The 20,262-nt window shown below is 38.1% G+C and overlaps 1 protein-coding gene across 1 annotated transcript; it reads right to left on the reverse strand.

The window, feature by feature from the left end:
- Positions 1-4,391: 4,391 nt before the first annotated feature.
- Positions 4,392-10,346, reverse strand: LOC124848840 (MLO-like protein 10). Its single transcript, XM_047326652.2, has 15 exons — positions 9,819-10,346; positions 9,295-9,352; positions 8,823-9,040; positions 8,063-8,179; positions 7,304-7,364; positions 7,075-7,163; positions 6,663-6,737; positions 6,499-6,587; positions 6,351-6,400; positions 6,220-6,260; positions 5,968-6,141; positions 5,591-5,626; positions 5,420-5,487; positions 5,279-5,339; positions 4,392-5,135 (listed from the first exon to the last, which is right to left on the reverse strand). The coding sequence occupies exons 1-15, from the start codon at positions 10,017-10,019 to the stop codon at positions 4,752-4,754; spliced, it is 1,722 nt and encodes a 573-aa protein (XP_047182608.1). The 5' UTR covers positions 10,020-10,346; the 3' UTR covers positions 4,392-4,751.
- Between the last annotated feature and the right edge of the window lie 9,916 nt (positions 10,347-20,262).

The raw sequence follows: 20,262 nt of genomic DNA on the forward strand, positions 1-20,262 counted from the left end.
GAGAGCTGAGGGCGATTGGTGTAGTAAAGGTTTGGGAAATGAATGAGAAAGATGAAGGTGAACGAGGAAGACATGACATATATATATATATATATATATATATATATCATGACGAACCAAAGATGTCAAGAACATTATAACAAAAGGATATAATAGAAGGGCTAGTTAATAATAAGTAAAATAAGGAGTTTAATTATTGCTTTATTAATAACATAAGGCAAAATAAATATTTATTTTAAAATTAGAGTATGCTGTATTTTTTTTATGTAACGATTTTCATCCAATACAATAGATCAAACACTAATTTTACTTGTGATACTTTGAGCATCACTAACTTAACAAAATAGTGAAAACTCAACGTAAGTTAATGCTACATAACTTATTCTCACAATGTGTTAACATAATTTGAAAAGACACTTTTAAAAATTGAAAATAATTTTCCTATAATTAAATTGTTCATTTTTTTTTTGTAGAAAATTTTTAAATTTTATAGTTTAAAACTTTAATTTTAATCTTTAGAATCTTCTTATTATTTTTTTAATAAATATGTTATTTTTTAATAAAATAATAAAAACGAGTGTTACTCTATTTAGAATAATAAAAAGATTAATATCGTTTATTAAAAACATAAAAGAGTTTATGTTTATTTTAAAATTAGAAGGATAAAGTATTATTTTATTATACATAAAAAATAATTTATTTAAAAACTAGAAGGAGTATAAATGTTGTAATTTCAAGAAAAATATGTGCGATTCTCCTTTTTATATTAATAAAATACTGAGGTTATAATAAATTTAATAAAAAAAATCATTTATAAAATTTTTGGTACTTCTGTCGATTTGACAGTGGAGCTGAATGAATGTAACCAAATGTGGTGAATTTGAGTGAAAATAAAAAACTAATAATACCTAAACCAAATGGAGTAAGGTTGAGCTGTCTTTGATTTTACACTTCACCTAACTCATATTCCCTCCTAACTTTAGATATGCTAACGAAAATGATTTTCTTATTGCGTTTGGGAGGGTCTCACTCTTTATATAAAAACACATGTTTTTCTTGTGTCTTAGCAAGCGCTATTTTTGACAAAATAAACAAATAAAACTAACACAAAATACTATTATACATGAGTCAGATACTTTTCTTAATTGAACACCTCTCGTTTGTTTTTTGAAAGTTTTTTGGATTTAGTATCACTTTTAATCTTTACATTTATAGCAATTATTCAATATTTTTCTTTAATTAATTTTTAATTTAATGTATTTTACACTTTTTTAAAAATCTGTTGGCGCTACCAACTTCCATAGTCTGACTTCCACGCGTTTCAGTAGAATTAGTAGAGGAGAATAAATGTTGTTTTTAGAAGTAGGGTTTAACTTTTATATAATTGTAATCCTTCGTTTTCTTAAATGAAAGAAATCGTACTAAAATATTGTTTTCTAAAAGAACATAGAAATTAGATTGAATCAAATAAATTAAAAATACATTAAATAATTATTATAAATACAGAGACAAAAGTATTAAACCTTTTTATATTATAATGTTAAATTTCAAAAAAGTTCATTTTAAAAGGTCCATAAATTTTAAGAAAAAGAAACCATGTACAAAGAGACTTTCTTTCTACACCATCCTAATTTCTCCATGCACTTACCATTTTCTTTTCCTTACAAAACTATCCTTTGGTAATTTTTTTTTACTTCTTTTATTTTTACCTTAACTTTTAACTTTCTTAATCTACAACACACTATCCAATTGAAAATAAATATGGTGGTGTGGTGTCTGTGTACGCCTGGACTGTGCCTGGAAGGCGTGGAAGAAGATGAAGTTGTTGTTGTGTAGGTTCAATATACACATATCTATAAATCTTCACATTAGTAATATATTGTCCACTTTGGACTAAGTCTTCACGGATTTGTTTTTGGTACCACTCCATAAGGCCTCTTACTAAGAGAGGTATCTTATGTGTATATAAACTCATGTCTATTTCTTATTGTATTCGATGTGAGACTTTATTTGTACCCAACAATTGTGGTGTTGTGGTGTGACTGGAGTGTGCTGCGTGCAACCAAGGAGAGGGAGGAACGAAAAAGAGTAAGAGTGTGGTGTCCGTGTGTGGCTGAAGTGTGTTGCATGCAACCAAGGAGAGGAAGGAACGAAAAAGAGCAAGAGAGAAAGTGAGACGTGAGAGAAAGTGATATGAGAAGTTTCAAAATGCACATAGATATGTATGAAGAAAAATAATTCGTGAATAATAACTGACACCCTAAAAATCTTTGACCATTTAATATTTTAAATATTAATATCATTTTAAGTATGAGTAATTTTGGCATTTTAAGAATATTTGGAGGTGCAGAGTGAAAAGCTTGGAGATGCAAGGTGAAACACCTTTTTTTTTTCTTTTTCAATGAGCCCATACCTTTGTTTGAAGGAGCATGCTCGATTTTGACCCAGAACATTATGTTTTATGAGTTGAATATTATTTCTAAACAAGGATTTTAGTGATATTAGTTAATAAAAAAAGCACAATAAAACTAACTTTGTATAAATCAAATTCATTTTCTCATAGTTTGTATTCATTATCTTTATCTGGATTTGTTAGAAAAGTAAACACAGTTGCAAAAATATTAAACACGGGAATAAAATTAATATTACCCAATAGTTTTAATTATTCATTTTATATCATTTATTTGTTTTTGTGAAATTAATTCCTAAAATATTACCACATAATTCAAACTAGAAAATTCATTTGATTTAATTTAGATATCTATTATTGATTGTTATTAATGTAAATAAACTAGTTAATTGTTAAATTCTCATCATGGTGAATTACATTATTTTTACATAATTAAAAATAAAGAAAAACAACGATTGACATGGTCAAGACACAGGTCACTACCACTCATTTAACTGATATAAATTGCCATTATTTATGCCAATATTGGTTAAGATAATAAGTTGATTTCAAAAGTGTTTTATTTCATTTATTCCTTTATATATTTTTATTTATGTATTTACTTATAAAGATTTAAATATGAAAATAAGAATAATAAATCGTTGAACATTATTTTTGTTGCTACAAATACTTTTATTTCATTTGTGTTTAAAGCTTTTCAATCTTTATTCTCAATTTGTAGTGGTATGTGATAGTGTTGTATGATGAAGGGGAGAGCAAATTCAAAATTTATTAACTCAAATCATAGAGTGTATACGGTATTTATATAATCCATCCATTATAAATTTCAAATATGTATAACCAAGTTTAATTGTCACCGATATTTCATTTTGTATACGTTGTATGATAATGGATTCAATGAAGTTAAAAAATAGACCGTGTTCCAACAAATTCATAATCATTTTGAAAATTAATGAGACAGAAAATACTCCTAAAAATTTAGAGAAAAAAAATCTCACATTACTTACATTCAATTAATTATTTTAGGAAGAAAATATATTACTGGCATGTTTTTAATTAGGGTATGGAGTTGAGATAAGTTTATGATCACGAATAAAATATTTTTATAATTATTTTATTTCATTATAGAAACATCAACTGAGACTAGGATGACAACGGGTCGGGTCGGACACGGATAGTGCCTACCCGCAATCCGACCCGACAAAAAAAATTTACCTGCTACCCACACGGATACCCGCTTAAAAAATACCCGCGTATATCCGTGGATACTCACAGATACCCGCAAATATTTAAAAAAATATATTTTTATAAAATATTATAATAAAACTTAAATAAAATTACATAAAATATAATATATATTAAATTAAATATAAATTAAATTTTAATTTTAATTATATTTAACCTTATAAAATATAAATTAATGTTAATTTTAATTAAATTTAACTTAATAAAATATAAATTAAATTTTTATTTTTATTTTTTACGGGTAGCGGATATCCGCGGATACGGATAGTATAATACCCACACTCGACCCGTTTATAAACGAGTATTAAAAACTTAATTTTTTCCTAGAAAAGGCATTTATTTAGATTCCATAATCTAAAAACTAAAAAGGATTTCAAGACAACTATTCAAAAGTTAATTATTATTTGAATTACATAATTCATGTCAAAAATGATTTATAATATTGTTAGAATTCTACTTATATATTATATAAATATAAATAAGTATAAATCTCGTCTTGATTTTATAAAATTAAATTAAATTAAAAATTTTATGAAATTAAATTAAATTTAAAATTTACTTTTTTAACATAATATTAAAATAAGTTGATTTTGTAAAATTTATTTTAGACCTAAAATTCATTCTTAACAAAAAAAATAATCTGAAAGTCAATTTTGTCATCCAAATTATAAAATCCAGAAAATGGAAAAAAAAAATAATATGGATTACAAGAAGAAGCATATGGAACTGCAATCCATTCAATAACCAGGAATCTGTAACATAAGAATATTGCAGAACCACCAGAGGCGATGTAACTGAAAGTATGTTTGCTGTACTTACACAAAAAGCATGATTAATGGGATGAATGCATACCCTTCAATATACTAACTTCCTTCTAAGTCTTTGTCCTCTACTTATAAGCCCTTGTTCAAGCACACTCATAAAGCTCAAGCATGGTTTTTGAACAAGGTTAAAGTTTCAAATGCCGGTAAGCGTTTTAGAACAAGAATGTACAAAACTGACTACATTAAGTATAAGAATGTCTAGAAAGATCTAAACAAGGACAACATATATTTTGTAAAAGAACAAAAATGGTTGACTGTGGTAACTTGGGAAGCTATTTCATGCTTCTTTCAAGGGTTGGCAAACGTGATAGCTCTTGATTGTTGGCTGTTGGGTGATGCTCAGCTTCTTCTGCTTCATGCTCATCATGGTCCACTCTTACAATCAAGTTTGCTGTCGGTGAAACGGGAGACAGCTCAATGTCAGAATGGTCGTCATCATAGGGTGACATGGTGCGAGTTGAGTGACCAGTGGTTTTGAAACGGTGAAGTTTGGGGCCGGAAGAGTGTACTGTTGAATCAGTGGTGCTTCCATCCATGGCTCGCACCTTGGAGTTTCCAAGTTTCACTCCCTGCTTCTTTTTCACTGCCATGTGCCATTTCTTTAATGCTTTTGATGTTTGTTCATCAAATATTGATTTTTTCATTCTTGAGCCCATCTGTTTGTGTTTACCATGATCACAGTCCATTAATAAATAATGCTAAATGCTCTGATTGCAGTAAAATTCGTGACCACAGAAAAAACTTTAATTAAGGCCAATGACCAAATACCAAAAAATCAGGAAATAAAACAACTTATTACCTGAGTAACAAGAGCATATAATGGAAGGGTGATATAGCTGCAGAGGCATAGTGCCGCAAGCCTTCAAACAAGAGAATTCATCAGATTGGTAGGGCAATATCATGGTTTAATATAGAAGGGAATTGTAAATTCAAGACTTACCCTAATGCTACTTTCACTATTGCAAGCTTGTAGTCAGCGTGGAAACAATTTTTCAGCCCAAAAGAATACTGCAATACAAGAAATCATTCATATATTAGTCATCCGTTTACCAAGATCTACTGGCTACAAAGGGATATTGTTTAAGATCAGTAGGGTGTGAGGGATCAGTACCCATATCCACAAGAAATATGTTATTTGGAAAGCATTCTGCAAGAAAAAAAAAATTGAGTTAGATACAAATATTAACGAGTTCAAAATTCAAAACTCCAACACTGGTACTAGGTTCAACTAGGATATTTAAATCTATCTGCTGAATAGCAAACCCTCAACAAATCTTTAAATAATGTTAAAGGAGCTAATGGCAGGTAAAGTTTTATTTTCTTGTATGTCTTATCTTTTAAAATAGAATTTTTTTTTAGTATTTATGGCATTAGCTATGTTCATTTGCCTCCTGGTAAAGCTGCATTTGCAAGTCTAAACTTGAACTTTCGTGTTCCATCTGCTAAACGTTTGGTCAGGGTTCTGCTAAGAGGAAACTAATTGAATACCTGAAACAAAGCAAAATGGATAAGATGAAGAACTAACTGAGGCCGACCAAACCAAAAATATCTGTCTGAGCCTTGAACAAGAGGAATCCCTTGGACAACTGCATGTCTTTCTGTTATTTCAATAGCCATCTTTGCCAGAGCGACTTGCAGTTTTGTTCCGACAGCCAAAATTATCTGAAACCAATCAAATGGTTTGTAATTGTAAGTCTTAATCAGTCTGAATGAAAATTATATTAGAAACAGAATACTTACCACAACAGGAATTAAGGATGCCCAGAACATAGCATGCCATCCTGCAAATTTTTACAGGGTTAACCAACTGTTATCCTTCAACTGACTAATTGAGAATTCCATAGAACTCCACTAAGAAAATAGTTGCTCACCATTAACATTTAGTAGCAGGAATACAACAAATGAAGCCCAGAGGATCGGACTGTGAACAGCATAGTGAGCAAGTACGTCAAACAAGTTACCAAAGGAAATATCATATATACAATATAATGCTACTAATGCACTGTTTAGAAGAGTTACCTGACTCCAACAACAACCTTGAAGTCATCCTCCAAAGATCTTTTGATATACTTTTGGAAGTTAAATTTACTTCCAGGAGCCAGGTGTACCTACACATAATGCACTGTCAAAAGAGAAAGGCAAATTCAATTTTAAAAGAACATGTATTGTAGAGTAGGTCTCACAGTGATAAATCCATTGCGCAAAGCCAAGTAGTCAGCCTTGCCTACAGACCTATAAAATTGCCTACAAAAGCATCCCTGAAATTGGCAACATGGAAAACATTTTACAAAAATTTAAAGAGAATCATAAATTTAATTCAAGTTATAAACAAACAGACTTTTTATAACTAATGATGCAAGAAATTTGAAGTAGTGAATTCATAAGTTGTTCTACTTCACTTTCTGATTCTTCTGAGCTGTACCTAAACCAATGCTATTAAAGTCCACTGTTCATTTCTTTTCAAAAATTTACAAGTGTACGATGATTCAAACTAAAGCTATGGTACTTGCACCCATAACTGGTTGATTAAGTCAAGCTCTCAACCTCAAGCAAACAAATAGTGAAAACATAGAAGATTAGTAAAATAAATCTTACTATATAGAAGAAGATTGAATATCTTGTCCAAAAAGAAGCATGAGCTCTCACAAATGATGTTTCATGTGTAAGGCGGAACCTTGAGGGATCTGCAGGCATAGTAAATTCTCAATATTGGCATGAGATTGCAAGTAGCAGCATTTCAAAGTAAATGGTACACTTATCAGTAAATTAAGAAATTCTACACTCGAAGAAGAAAAACAGTTAAATATATCATTGGACATCATACCATTGGCAAACTCATATCCATGAGATGAAGTCTCCTCTTCCCATGCTTTCCATCCTCGAATCTGCACAAAAGAAAAAGAAAATTCAGTCACCAACTCTTCATCATCAATGAACACAAGAAGGACATGCATTACACTGCTTAAGAATTTTTTTTGACAGAAAAATTCACAAATCTAATCATAGTGAGACTTTGGGTGCAAATAACTGGTCAAAATTCTCAATCTTTGACCATCTTATAAGTGACCCATCTCAAGATTTAAACTGTCATATTTCGGATTAATCACCCAAGCCAAGAGTTCAATTTCATTTCTATCTTGAAGTTGAAGTTGACGTACCTTATTTTGGTCATGGCTTATTATTATTATTATTATATGTGTATGTATGTATATGTATTCTGCAGTAGCTTTCAACCTACCTACAACTACCTCTAGTATGCTTTAATTAAATCTTATATATGCAGAACAAAATTCAAGCCATTATTATTATATCTTAAATTTAAAGTTTAAACTAAATCAACTTAATTTTTTTTTTCCTTTTTCTTAGAAGAAAATTAAAAAATTTGTAAACCAGTAAATACAAGAAATTTCAACTACTAAATCTTCTAGGCATCATGGTTCCAGAGCATGGAGGAAGACGTAGGATTCTTATTACCAAATTGGTATCCTTAAAATGCACAGATATGGAAAAATATCCGAAGTATTCAATCAATAAAGCTATAGAAAGAAGAAAGAACAAAGAAAGAAAAAAAATACATCCAAACCTTTAGTCTCCCAAGAAGCATTGTTACAGCACTGTAAAACACATGAAGGACTGCTAAGAAAAATATGAGGATGTGCAACTGGTGCAATCCATTGACAGATATAAGTGGTTGTTGTCCCTGTAACCAACAACAATTAGATAGGAAACTACTGATATGAATAAACAAAAAATAAAAAATAAGGTCAGACATGAATGCACAAAAGTAGTTTTTAATATTGTGGGGACTGCTGACGGAAGTGAACAAGTGGGAAACCTAACAGAGAATTGGAGTGTAGCTGATGATCTTTCTTCTATGTTTCTATGAATTTTAAACCTAACATGGACGGAATTCACACTACAAAACTCATAATTTGGTGGTTCCAAAACGAGGTAAAATTTCACTTTTTATCAATGTAAATGCAACCAAATGCACATATTCACATCAGTAACATCTATAATCAATCAACATAAAACATCTTATTTTTTCTAAGCCAAGCATACTTTTAATGGCATTTTGAATGAGAGAAGCAATTGTTTTCAATAGATCATCACTCTACAAATAAAGATGAAACAACAGTCCATGACATGACATGACTACATAGATATTATTTGTTTCTACAAACATAATTCTGCAAAATATAATCAAAAATAGTGTTAACTGTATTATCGTATTGAAATACTTTTAAGTTAACTAAGATAAAATCACCAAGTCCTTTTCAGAAATGAACATAGACTAAGGTTTCATTCAATTAAATAAAATCATAGCGAGGAAACATAGTTACCTTCTTGCATTGGTAATGGGTAGCGTCACCTGACAAATATCTGCGTTCATAAGAAAGAAGCTTCCTATGGTGTTCCTCTTCACTACTTGATTCTTTTTCGGTATCAGCAAGCGGACATGGCAACAATTTGTCTGCAATATCAGTAGGAATACATACTCTAACGATGTAACTCTGCCCGAAAGTAAGAAGCAGTGAAAGGAAACCAAGAATCATCAACTCTGCAAAAATAAAACCAACAATATAAAAACAGGCAAAGAAGTAGTAGCTAATTACTATTATTATTATTATTATTATTATTATTATTATTATTATTATTATTATTATTATTATTATTATTATTATTATTATTATAACAATCATTCACATAAATTACAATTAAAGAAAATTAAGTCAAGAAAAAGAGTCAAACTTCTTTGGCTCCACGATTTAATCATTAATTCATGACAACTAATCGCTCTGTGAAAATTCTTACCAGCTTTGACCTTTTCCAAAGCCTCAAGCAACGCCTTCTTGTGCTTTTCATGTAGCCACTGGAAAAAAAACATCAGGTTTGCAAAGAGGAAAATCCCAATAAGCACCGATTATGATCATGGCATCACAACAATCGTTCAACTTCTAAGATTTCAAACATTAAGACATAATTTCAGAAACAAAAAAAAAAAACGAAAGCAGGATTTTCCTCGGAAGAGAAAAATGAAACTGTAAAGGCAGACCAGACAATGCACAAACAAAATCACAGAACCCCGCAAATTCAGGGATCAAACGCAAATGCCAAAGCCTCAACAATAGGGACAAAAAAACTTAAAAAAAAAAGGAATAGAAAAAAAAAATAACAACTCCATTGAAACCCAATTAAAGTAAATTGAACTGAAACAGAGTATGGAAGGGACAGTTAACTTGATTGTCAATCGCATGCAGAAGGGAACAGTGATAATAATTAAATTTACAAGACCGAAAAAAAGAGAAGAGAAGAAACATTTGAAAATGGTGACACACCGTTCCCACTTTGTGAAGGCTTTTCTCCAGAGTTAAGGATATCAAGATGAAAACAGTGCAGACACAGGCAACCGCCCATGTTGGTGTCTGATCAAGGTCTTTGGAACCGATACTACTTTCACTTGAAGCCACAGCCACATAACCGCACCACAGCCACGAAACCAGACAAAGAGACAGTATTTTGTATTTTGAGACAGACATTAGCACTATGCACAAACAAACCACCCAAGATTTTCAAAAGAACAACCACTGCAGCATGAGATAGAAAAAGGGAAAATGGGTTCCCAGAAACAGATTGCAAAACCACTGTTGTTGTTTGGGTACTTCTGAAGTAGACAAAGATAATAACTTTACGACTTTTCGTGATCTGGGTTGGTTTTGAAAAAGGAAAACAAGTCTTCAAACTTAGAGGGCGTGCATTTATTGAAGAGGCGATGTCCAGAGAAGTGAGAGAAAAAAAAAGTTGTGGCTTCTGGTGGTGTTGCAGGAGCAGGCACACCTATCGTATTTGAATTGATTTTGAATATAGTTTCAGAGGTAGGAGAAGAATTTTTTTTATAGTGTTATTTGTTAAAAAAAAAAAAGAAAAAAGAAAAATTATATATATATTTCTCTGTTATGTCTGTATTAGACTGAGAATCAAAATTAAATAATTTAATGTGAGAAAATAAACAATAAAACCAAAACAAAAATATAAACTCGCATCTAGAACAGTTAGCGTAAGAATGTTCTTCAAAAATGAAAACCATAACAGTTGTCACTTCAGTGATTATACTGGATTTTCCTTTTTCTTTTTCTTTCTCTTTTCCTTTTTCATACCACTCTCTTTTTGCTATTTATCAACATGATTTGCGGAGAATATAAATTAAATCAATGTTAAGTCTTTATTAAAATCATGAATGAATTTTAAGTACAAAGAGTTAGACACTTTGTGCTTTATATACTAAATTTAAGTTTAAATAATTTAAACACGGTTAAATATCTTTGAAAAAAATAATTCTTAGTTAAATTTTCTTATCTCAGACATATCAATTTTTAAGACAAAAATGTTGAGTTTCCGCGTATTAAAATAAATAATAATAAATGGCATGAGTTATTTTATAAAAAAAATAAAAAAGAGACTTATAAACTACATTGAACTGTTTATTTTATTAATATAAACTTATGGATCTTAATCTCAATTGTAAGTTAAACTGATAATTTCGTGCCTTCTAAACTATATTTATATTGAGAATTAATTTTTTTAAAACTGAAATGATGCTGAGTACGTTAGCTACCCCCACAAACACGGTTTCACTTTTAACATATAAGTTTTAATTTTAGTTTATAGGAAAACATTTACACAGAAAAATATTATATTTTACTTAAATAGAAGTTAATCAATTAAGCTATTTTTGGTTAAAATTAAAAAAAATAGTAAATACCCTTCTATAATTTCAGCTCACCGTATGAAAATGATTTCTTGGAAATCATAAGATACAAAAGTTTTTTTAAAAAAGTACCAATGATATTTTCAAAATGATAAATAAAAACAAACTGTAATTATCATAAGTCAAATACTCCAAAGTTTTTCCTTTATCAAACTTCTCTATTGTTTCCGTTCCTACACCTAGAAGACTAGTATTTGGTAAGAATTTTTATTCTTGCATTCGATTATATATTGTCGTGTATAAAAAGTTGAGGAATGCTATAGTATATTTCGTAACACATATTTTCTATTGATTTAAATTTACTAAAAACATAAAAATAGAAAAGATTATCATTAAACGATAAGCGAATCTTAAAATCCTTTAGTTTTCAATAACAAAACCATGTTACTAATACCTCTCAAATAAATATATTATTTTATAATTAAAAAGAATATAGGGGTGGTGCTCAAGATTTGTGAACATTGAATAAGATAAAAGAATGGGTGTTGTTTTAAATTGACAAATACGTATACAAATAAATAAAAGAAAAAAGCGAATTTGTAGAATATTTTGTAGAATATTTTGTAGCAATAATTTTGGTGGTGGTTGGGTAAACAATAAACATTTAATATATATTTAATATTTAATAATCCTTGACTGTATTTCTTGGTGTTGCGTGGGAGGTAGTTTAATCCGCGTTTCATACTTACTCTGTCTGATTCGGCGTGTATCAGAAACTATATATTAATATCATTTTCCAAACTTGGTCTTTTGTTTTATGTTATCTATTAAGTAATCTCAGTAGTAAAGATTGACCATTTTTAACCCTAATTTTGGGTTACCTTGCCTTTCAATTCAATTTCCGCAACTCCACTCGCCTCTGATTGCTACCATCACAATCAAACTTGGAATGAGTGAACTCGTTTTGGTGAATGTCTTCAACTACTTCCATTCGTCTCGTAGTGTATATGCAATTAGTCATATATCTTCAACAATGTGGAACTTGGTTCCCTTTATAATACTCAAATTACAAAATTTTCTAACTTATTTTGTTGACTTGAGCGTCGGAGTGCCTTTGCAGGTACCCAGCCTACTTTGCTTACAAAGATCAGAGAAGAGAGAGAGAGATACAACACAGTGAAGCCAGCACCAGAGAGAAAGGGAGCAAGGTTGTTAGGTTCGTATCTTGGTCTCTACATCCCTACTGAAACATTTTGGCGCCCACCGTGGGGCCCGAGATTACTATCCCAACAACGACCACCGGAACAATGGAAAATTCCGATACGCACGATTTGATCAGGCAATTGCAAGCGCAACTTGAGGCACAGGCACAAACCATGCAGGAGATTCAGCGTAAACACGCAGAGGAGATGGCGGCACTGCGAGCACAGATCCCAACGCCAGAGTTATCTGCTTCCAACAGACAGGAAGATAACGATGCCAGCCATCATGGGGAAGCCTCCGAACGGGCCGGTGGAGGAAGGAGGGGGCCTACTCCTATGCGCCTCACTAACCTGCTTCCATTCACAGAAGCCATCATGCAAGCAAACATGCCGGACAAGCCTCCTCCAACTCTGGAACGCTACAATGGCTCTGAAGATCCTGATGACCATCTACGCAATTTTATAGATGCCATGGCATTCTATACCGATAGCGATCCGGTGATATGCAGAGCTTTCTCCTTATCCCTCAAGGGGGAAGCTCTGGAATGGTTCCATAAACTTCCCCGATATTCCATAGATTGCTTCGCAACCGTCGAATCTTTATTCAGGAAACAGTACGCGGCCAATAAAAAACCGGCGATGACTGCTACTGAGCTTGTCCATACCAGACAGGAAAAGGATGAGACCTTGAAAGCTTTCATGCAGCGGTACATCGAGACAGCCCGGCGAGTGCCGGACATAACTCCTACTTTCATCATCAGCAATCTGTCGTCCTGCTTAAAGCCGGGGCAATTTTCGGAACAATTATATGCTGACCCTCCAGCATCCATGGAAGAATTACAATCTACTGTGGCAAAATTCATCCGCATTGAAGACCACCGTAACGCCAGAAAGAAGCACCACCAAGATGCCCCCAATCAGGAGACAAGAAAACCAGCGAAACGACCCCCCAACGACTACAGGCCAGACCGAGTACCTCGGAAGGAGTCGGGGTGGACATCTAAATATGATCGTTACACGGCCCTCAACGCACCAAGGGCGAGGGTACTGGAAGAGGCCTTACACGCCGAACTTCTCACCGTGCGGCGAAAAGTCACTCCCAAGAATGCGGATAACAGCAAAACCTGCCGGTTCCACATGAACCATGGGCACGACACGGAAGAGTGCAACATGGTAAAAGACGAGTTAGAACGACTCATTCGGGCAGGTTATCTCCAGAACTATGTCAAGGAGAGAGTTTCCACCAGAGCAACAACTCCTCGCCGAAGAGACCCTCCTAGGCGAAGTCCCCAACGATCACCCCCCAGGGATGATCGACACCGCAGGCGGTCGCGCAGTCCGCCTCGACGCATAGAGAGAGAACGCTCAGTCCGAGGCCGCATCGACACCATATCTGGTGGTTTCGCTGGGGGAGGCGTGTCGGCTTCGGCGAGGAAGCGACATTTGAGACAATTGAAGTCGGTCCATATGGTCGAGCGGCAGGCTCGGTCGATCCCCGACATTACGTTCACGAACGCTGACTTCCATGCACCCGACCCCGACCATGACGATCCTATGGTCATCACGGCTAACATAGCTCGTTATGATGTCAGCAAAGTCCTCGTCGATCAAGGAAGTTCAGTCAATATCTTGTACTGGTCCACCTTTCAGAAAATGGACCTATCCGAGGATCTCATCGCCCCGTTTAACGAGCAGATTGTCGGATTCTCAGGGGAAAGAGTAGACACCAGGGGATACCTTGACCTACGGACTCGGCTCGGAACAAGTCGAGAAGCTCCTGAGCTTCGGGTCCGATTTCTTTTGGTCGAGGCAAACACGTCGTACAATGCTCTGCTAGGACGACCTTGCCTGAATGCGTTCGGGGCAATAGTATCTACTCCCCACCTCGCCATGAAGTTCCCGACAGATCATGGTACTATTTGTACCGTCAGAGCCGATCAGCAAACAGCCCGACAATGTTATGTCGCCGGGCTAAAAGTCACCCCTTTTGTTCCATCCAAAAGGGCAAGAGGAGTCGAGGCAGCAGCAGTTGACTTAGACCCCCGGACCAATGTAGACGAACGTCTTCATCCGCAAGGCGAAGTCAAACTCCTATCCCTGACGAATGACGCGTCTAAAACCACCAGCATTGGCGGAGACCTTCCCTTGGGCGAGGAACACGCCCTAGGTCATATACTGCGAACCAATGCAGACTTATTCGCATGGACAGCCGCTGACATGCCAGGAATCCATCCAGGGGTTATGGCTCACAGGTTGTCAATCTTTCGGGAGGCACGACCAGTCGCCCAGAAGAAGCGAAGGTTCGGAGAGGAAAAGCGTCAAGCCATCCAGGTTGAAGTCGACAAGTTGATGAACGCCCGATTCATCAGGGAGTTAACGTACACTACGTGGCTGTCAAACGTAGTTATGGTCAAGAAGTCGAACGGTCAATGGCGGATGTGTGTCGATTTCACTGACCTCAACAAGGCATGCCCTAAAGACTCGTATCCCCTGCCCAGCATCGATCGCCTCGTAGATGGAGCTTCGGGTCATGTCGTATTAAGTTTTCTAGACGCATACTCGGGGTACAACCAGATCCCTATGTATCACCCCGATCAAAGCAAAACAGCCTTCATCACCGAACGCGCCAATTACTGCTACGAAGTAATGCCGTTTGGATTGAAAAATGCCGGGGCCACTTATCAACGCCTCATGGATAAAGTCTTCCATCATCAGATAGGACGTTGTATGGACGTGTATGTTGACGACATGGTCATTCGCAGCAATTCTGTGGAACAGCACCTGCAGGATTTGAAGGAGGTCTTCGGCCAACTCCGACGGTACAGCATGCGCCTCAATCCTTCCAAATGTACTTTCGGCGTCCCCGCCGGAAAGTTCTTAGGATTCATGCTCACACGTCGAGGCATCGAAGCCAACCCCGACAAGTGCAGGGCGGTACTAGACATGTCTTCTCCAAAGACCCTGAGGGAGGTACAACGTCTAGTGGGTCGCCTCACCGCCCTATCCAGATTTATTCCAAAGCTGGCTGAACACATCAAACCCATCCTTAGGAATTTGAAAAAGGGTTCCCCGCAACACTGGGACGATGATTGTGAGACTGCATTCAACACCGTCAAACACATCTTAACCAGTCCTCCCGTTATGGCTCGGCCGGACGAGGGATCCGACTTGCAGCTGTATATCTCAGCTTCCCAGCATGCCGTTAGTGCAGCCTTGGTACAGGAAGCACCCTCCCTCAAGTTAATATATTTTACCAATCGTACATTGCAAGGGGCAGAGGAGCGATATTCTCGAATTGAGAAGTTCGCATTGGCCCTTCTCACCGCCTCTAGACGACTTCGCCCGTACTTCCAGAGCCATCAGGTGGTAGTCCGCACAGATCACCCCATAGCCAAGATCCTCCGCAAACCAGACTTGGCAGGAAGAATGGTCGCCTGGTCAGTCGAACTATCTGAGTTCGGACTCCGTTACGAGCCACGTGGGTCTATCAAGGGCCAACATTTGGCAGATTTCGCATCGGAGCTCATACCTGCCCAAGAAGACTCAACGACAACGTGGCTACTCAGCGTCGACGGCTCTTCCGACAAAAAGGGGGGAGGTGCCGGCATCGTCCTAGAAGGGCCTGATGGTTCAGTTATAGAACAAGCCATCATATTCAACTTTCCAGTTAGCAACAACCAGGCCGAGTACGAAGCCCTGATCGCCGGATTATCCCTGGCCAGAGAGTTCTCGGTCGAGCATTTAGAGTGTCGAATGGACTCGAAGTTGGTCGTCAGCCATGTGAATGGAGTCTATCAAGTCAAGGACAATCAGCTGTTACGTTACTTCCACACGGTTCAGACCTTACTCCGAGATTTTGCCGAAATTAATATCCTCCATATACCCCGGGAGCAAAACGCAAGAGCAGACCTTTTGTCTAAATTAACTCATTGTAAAGAGCGAGCACAGTTATCCTCAGTCATTCGGATGACACTCGACCGTCCTGTGGTGGAAGCTTTCGTCACCAATGTGTCACCACCTATGACAGACTGGCGACAGAACATCAAACATCTCATGGAGCGGCAGGAGAAAGGAGATAACATCACCGTGGCTGATTCCAAACGCATTGCGCGTTTTTTGTGTATAGGTGACGACCTATATCGTCGCGGCCACAACATTCCTCTGCTGAAATGCATCTCAGAAGAGGAGGCGGACTATGTACTGCGTGAATTGCACACCGGAATATGTGGCTTCCACTCTGGCAAACGCACCCTGAGAGCACGTGTTCTCCGTGCAGGGTACTACTGGCCTACGCTCGACCACGATTGTGAGGCTTTCGTCAAGAAGTGTTTCTCCTGTCAAGCACATGGTCACGACATACGTGCACCTCCCGAAGATTTGCATAATATTGTTTCTCCTTGGCCATTCGCCCAATGGGGTCTCGACATAGTGGGACCTCTGCCGATCGCCAAAGCGCAAAACAAGTTCCTCTTAGTGGCGGTCGATTATTTCACAAAATGGATAGAAGCTGAACCACTATCTGTCATCAGCGCCCAACGAGTGCAGAAATTCATTTGGCGTCTCATCTGTCGGTTCGGTCTCCCTCAGAAGATCATCACCGACAATGGTCGCCAATTCATCGAACGCAAGTTGGAGGATTTCCTTAGCAATTTAGGCATTAAGCATGTCACCTCATCAGTCGAGCATCCTCAAACAAACGGCCAAGCCGAAGCCGCAAACAAAGCAGTTCTGACAGAGCTAAAAAAGCGACTCGGTGACGCCAAGAGTTTATGGGTGGAGGAGCTACCAGAAGTCCTTTGGGCATACAGATGCACTCCCCATGGATCTACCGGGGACACGCCCTTCAACTTAACCTACGGCACTGATGCCATGCTCCCAGTCGAGGTAGGCGAGCCCTCATTGAGACGCCAAATCACTGATAGTTTGCTTAATGAAGAGCAGTTACGGACGAATCTCGACGTCCTTCCTGAACGTCGAGAGGTTGCCACCATCCGCGCTGAGGCCCGGAAGCGCATGCTCTCTCGACGATACAATACCAAGGTCAAGCCCCGAGCCTTCAAAAGTGGCGATTTGGTGTGGCGAAAGCGGGGAGAGGCTCGGAAGAATCGAGCCCATGGCAAGCTTGCAGCTAACTGGGAAGGACCCTTTCGGGTCGCAGAGAACATGTTGAACGGCGCATATCGCCTCCAGCTTCTTGATGGACGACCAGTCCCCAATACCTGGAACGCCACCCACCTCAAACATTACTTTAGTTAATGTCTTGTTCATTCTTTTTACAACACTATCAAATTCAGTTATCGAATAAAGATTACATTTTATCATGTTATTGTTTAGATTCATTTATCACTGTGCTAATGTCGAGTCCCAGGCTTGTCGTACCGGACCCTTCTACACACAAAGGGCTTAAGAGCACACTCACTGGTAGATGTTCACCCTTGAACACCCAGTCCGTTCGGGATACACTCCCATTGGTCGATGTTCACCCTTGAACACCCAATATGCTTGGGATACACTCCCTCGGGTAGATGTTCACCCTCGAACACCCAATATTTTCCTCACTCGACTATCGCACTCGACTGTCCCACGACACGTTACCAGTGTACTCGACACTCACACTTAACGATCACTACAAATAAGTGGCAGAATCACCTGAGTTAAAAAACAAACTGCAATATCGCCAAACATGCAAAACGCCTTCTATTTCAACGTCAAGCATTCATGTATTATCAAATTTCAAGATCATAGTCATCAACAAAATATCCAAGTATGTATGTACAAATCCTTACTACATCCTAATCTATTACAATTTTAGATGTATCGCCTTCAACAGCTTCAGCACTCTCCTTGGCGGGCTCATTCACCTCCGTTGCTCTTGCGGGCTCGTTGTTGGCGACCACCTCTTCATCCTCTTCCCCCTCGAGGACAGCGTCCTCCGGAATTTCTTTCAAGGGCTTCAGGTGACCTTCATGCACATCCTTACGGACGTCAAATTCAGCTCCCTTGGTCGATATCTGAAGCAAGTGCCCGACTTGCCTCAAAGCCTTCCGAAGCCCTTCTTATGTTCATCCATGACCGCATCCTTCAGCTCCTCGATCAACTCCTTGTGCTCAAAGATTTCTACCTTCAGCGCATTTCTCTCTCGGGCCACTATCAGCATCGAGTTCTTCGCTTGATCCAGATCCCTCGCCATTTGATCGCGTTCTTGTTGGAGGACCACCCCAGCTTCCCGAGTCTTATTCCACCGTGCCTCACCCTCCTTCAACAGTTCTTCAGCACGCTTCTGCCTGGCCTCACAGCCAGCATGGACCTCGGCAAGCTCTTTCAGTTGGGCACGCACCTTTTCTAACTCAGACCGCATCTGACCCCTATCCGAAGCATACGCCAGATGCCAAGCCAGCGCTTGTGCTCGTGTATTCATCTCCAGCAAGCTGTCAGCAATTTGTTGCTCGCTCATATTCTCGATCACCTTCTTCTCTGAAGCATCCAGGTTGAGGTCCACTCTATGACCCGGCATGAAGGCGCGATCCCATATACCCAGCGGAAGGGGACGTTCAGTGTCTTCAACCACCTCCTTACTTTTCTTTGACGCCTCGCGGTTGGGGTCGACTGTCTTGGCTTTCCTTTTGCGCACAAGGGGCACCTCAACTTGTGTTGTCTCCCCAACCGACGCCACTACGACTGGAGGTGGACCAGCTGGTGGCACCTGGGAGCGTTGTTGCTCAACGGACGACCCCGGCCGATTACCTTCATCCCTCTCGCTATCAATGGTCTGAAACCAATTGCGACCACTACCTTTCCTCCCCATTATCTCTGCAAACACAAACATCCATCCACACTGGTCAGCAACAACATAACAATTTACAAAAGTAGTAGGTAAAGACACATACCAAACACCCTCGCCCCCGCGTCATCGAACTCGAGGCAATCTATAATCTGACGTGAAGAGAAGGGGCGTGGCAACGAGGTCAACACACTCAAAGCCTCCAACTCTTCAATCGTCATCTTATCCTCCGGCCACGAGGTAAATTTCAGAGGCTCCTGTGTCCAATATAAGGGAAATCTGGGATTCCCCTCACCATCAAAAAAGAACCGTCGACCAGCATCGGTGATCGACACCTTAAAAATTTTTTCCTTAAAACCCCTATACGATTGCAGGTAAAGCTCTAACATTGCGTTACCTGGTTCTGAAATCAGTGACACCCACCCCTTCGTCGCAAGCGGGCGACATCTAAAGAAGTACAAAAACAAGCCTACGGTAGGCCTAATTCCTAACACCCCACACAACACCCCGAAGGCCTGTACATATCCCCAACTATTGGGATGCAGTTGGCTAGGTGCAACATTCAGGGTTCGCAAAACATCCATTTGGAAAGTGGTGAACGGCAATCTTACATACAAATCGTAGAATAACGCAGCATAACAGTAAAAGAATTCATCAGCAGCATTCTCCCTCCCATGACAAACCCTCTCATCCTCCCGACACGCTACCAGTTTCACACAAGTTTGATACCCTAGGGTCCTCAACACACAACTATTCTCAATCCAATCCATAAGGATAGCCCTACTCCTAAATTGACTCCTCAGTTCCTTTACCTCACGCGCCGCCCAGGCGTATTCATCTCCGCTAATCAGAGATATCATGCGTCCCCCTGGACCCTCACCACATACGTTTCCATATACAAAGGCTCTCTCCCCATACGGTACTGTGGTAATTGCGGCACATTCCACCGTAGATGACGGCCCCGGCGTTTCACCCCCAGTATCCTGCCCCCTCCCTTCCATGATCAACAGTAAGTACACTAAGACGAAAGAGATTTTAGGGTTACCTGGTTGATTCTCGTAGTAACGCAGGCAATGAGACTGACGGAAGAA

Source organism: Vigna umbellata, chromosome 1 (assembly GCF_029865625.1).
Source record: "Vigna umbellata cultivar VRB3 chromosome 1, Vumbellata_1.0, whole genome shotgun sequence".
Lineage (NCBI taxonomy): Eukaryota > Viridiplantae > Streptophyta > Magnoliopsida > Fabales > Fabaceae > Vigna > Vigna umbellata.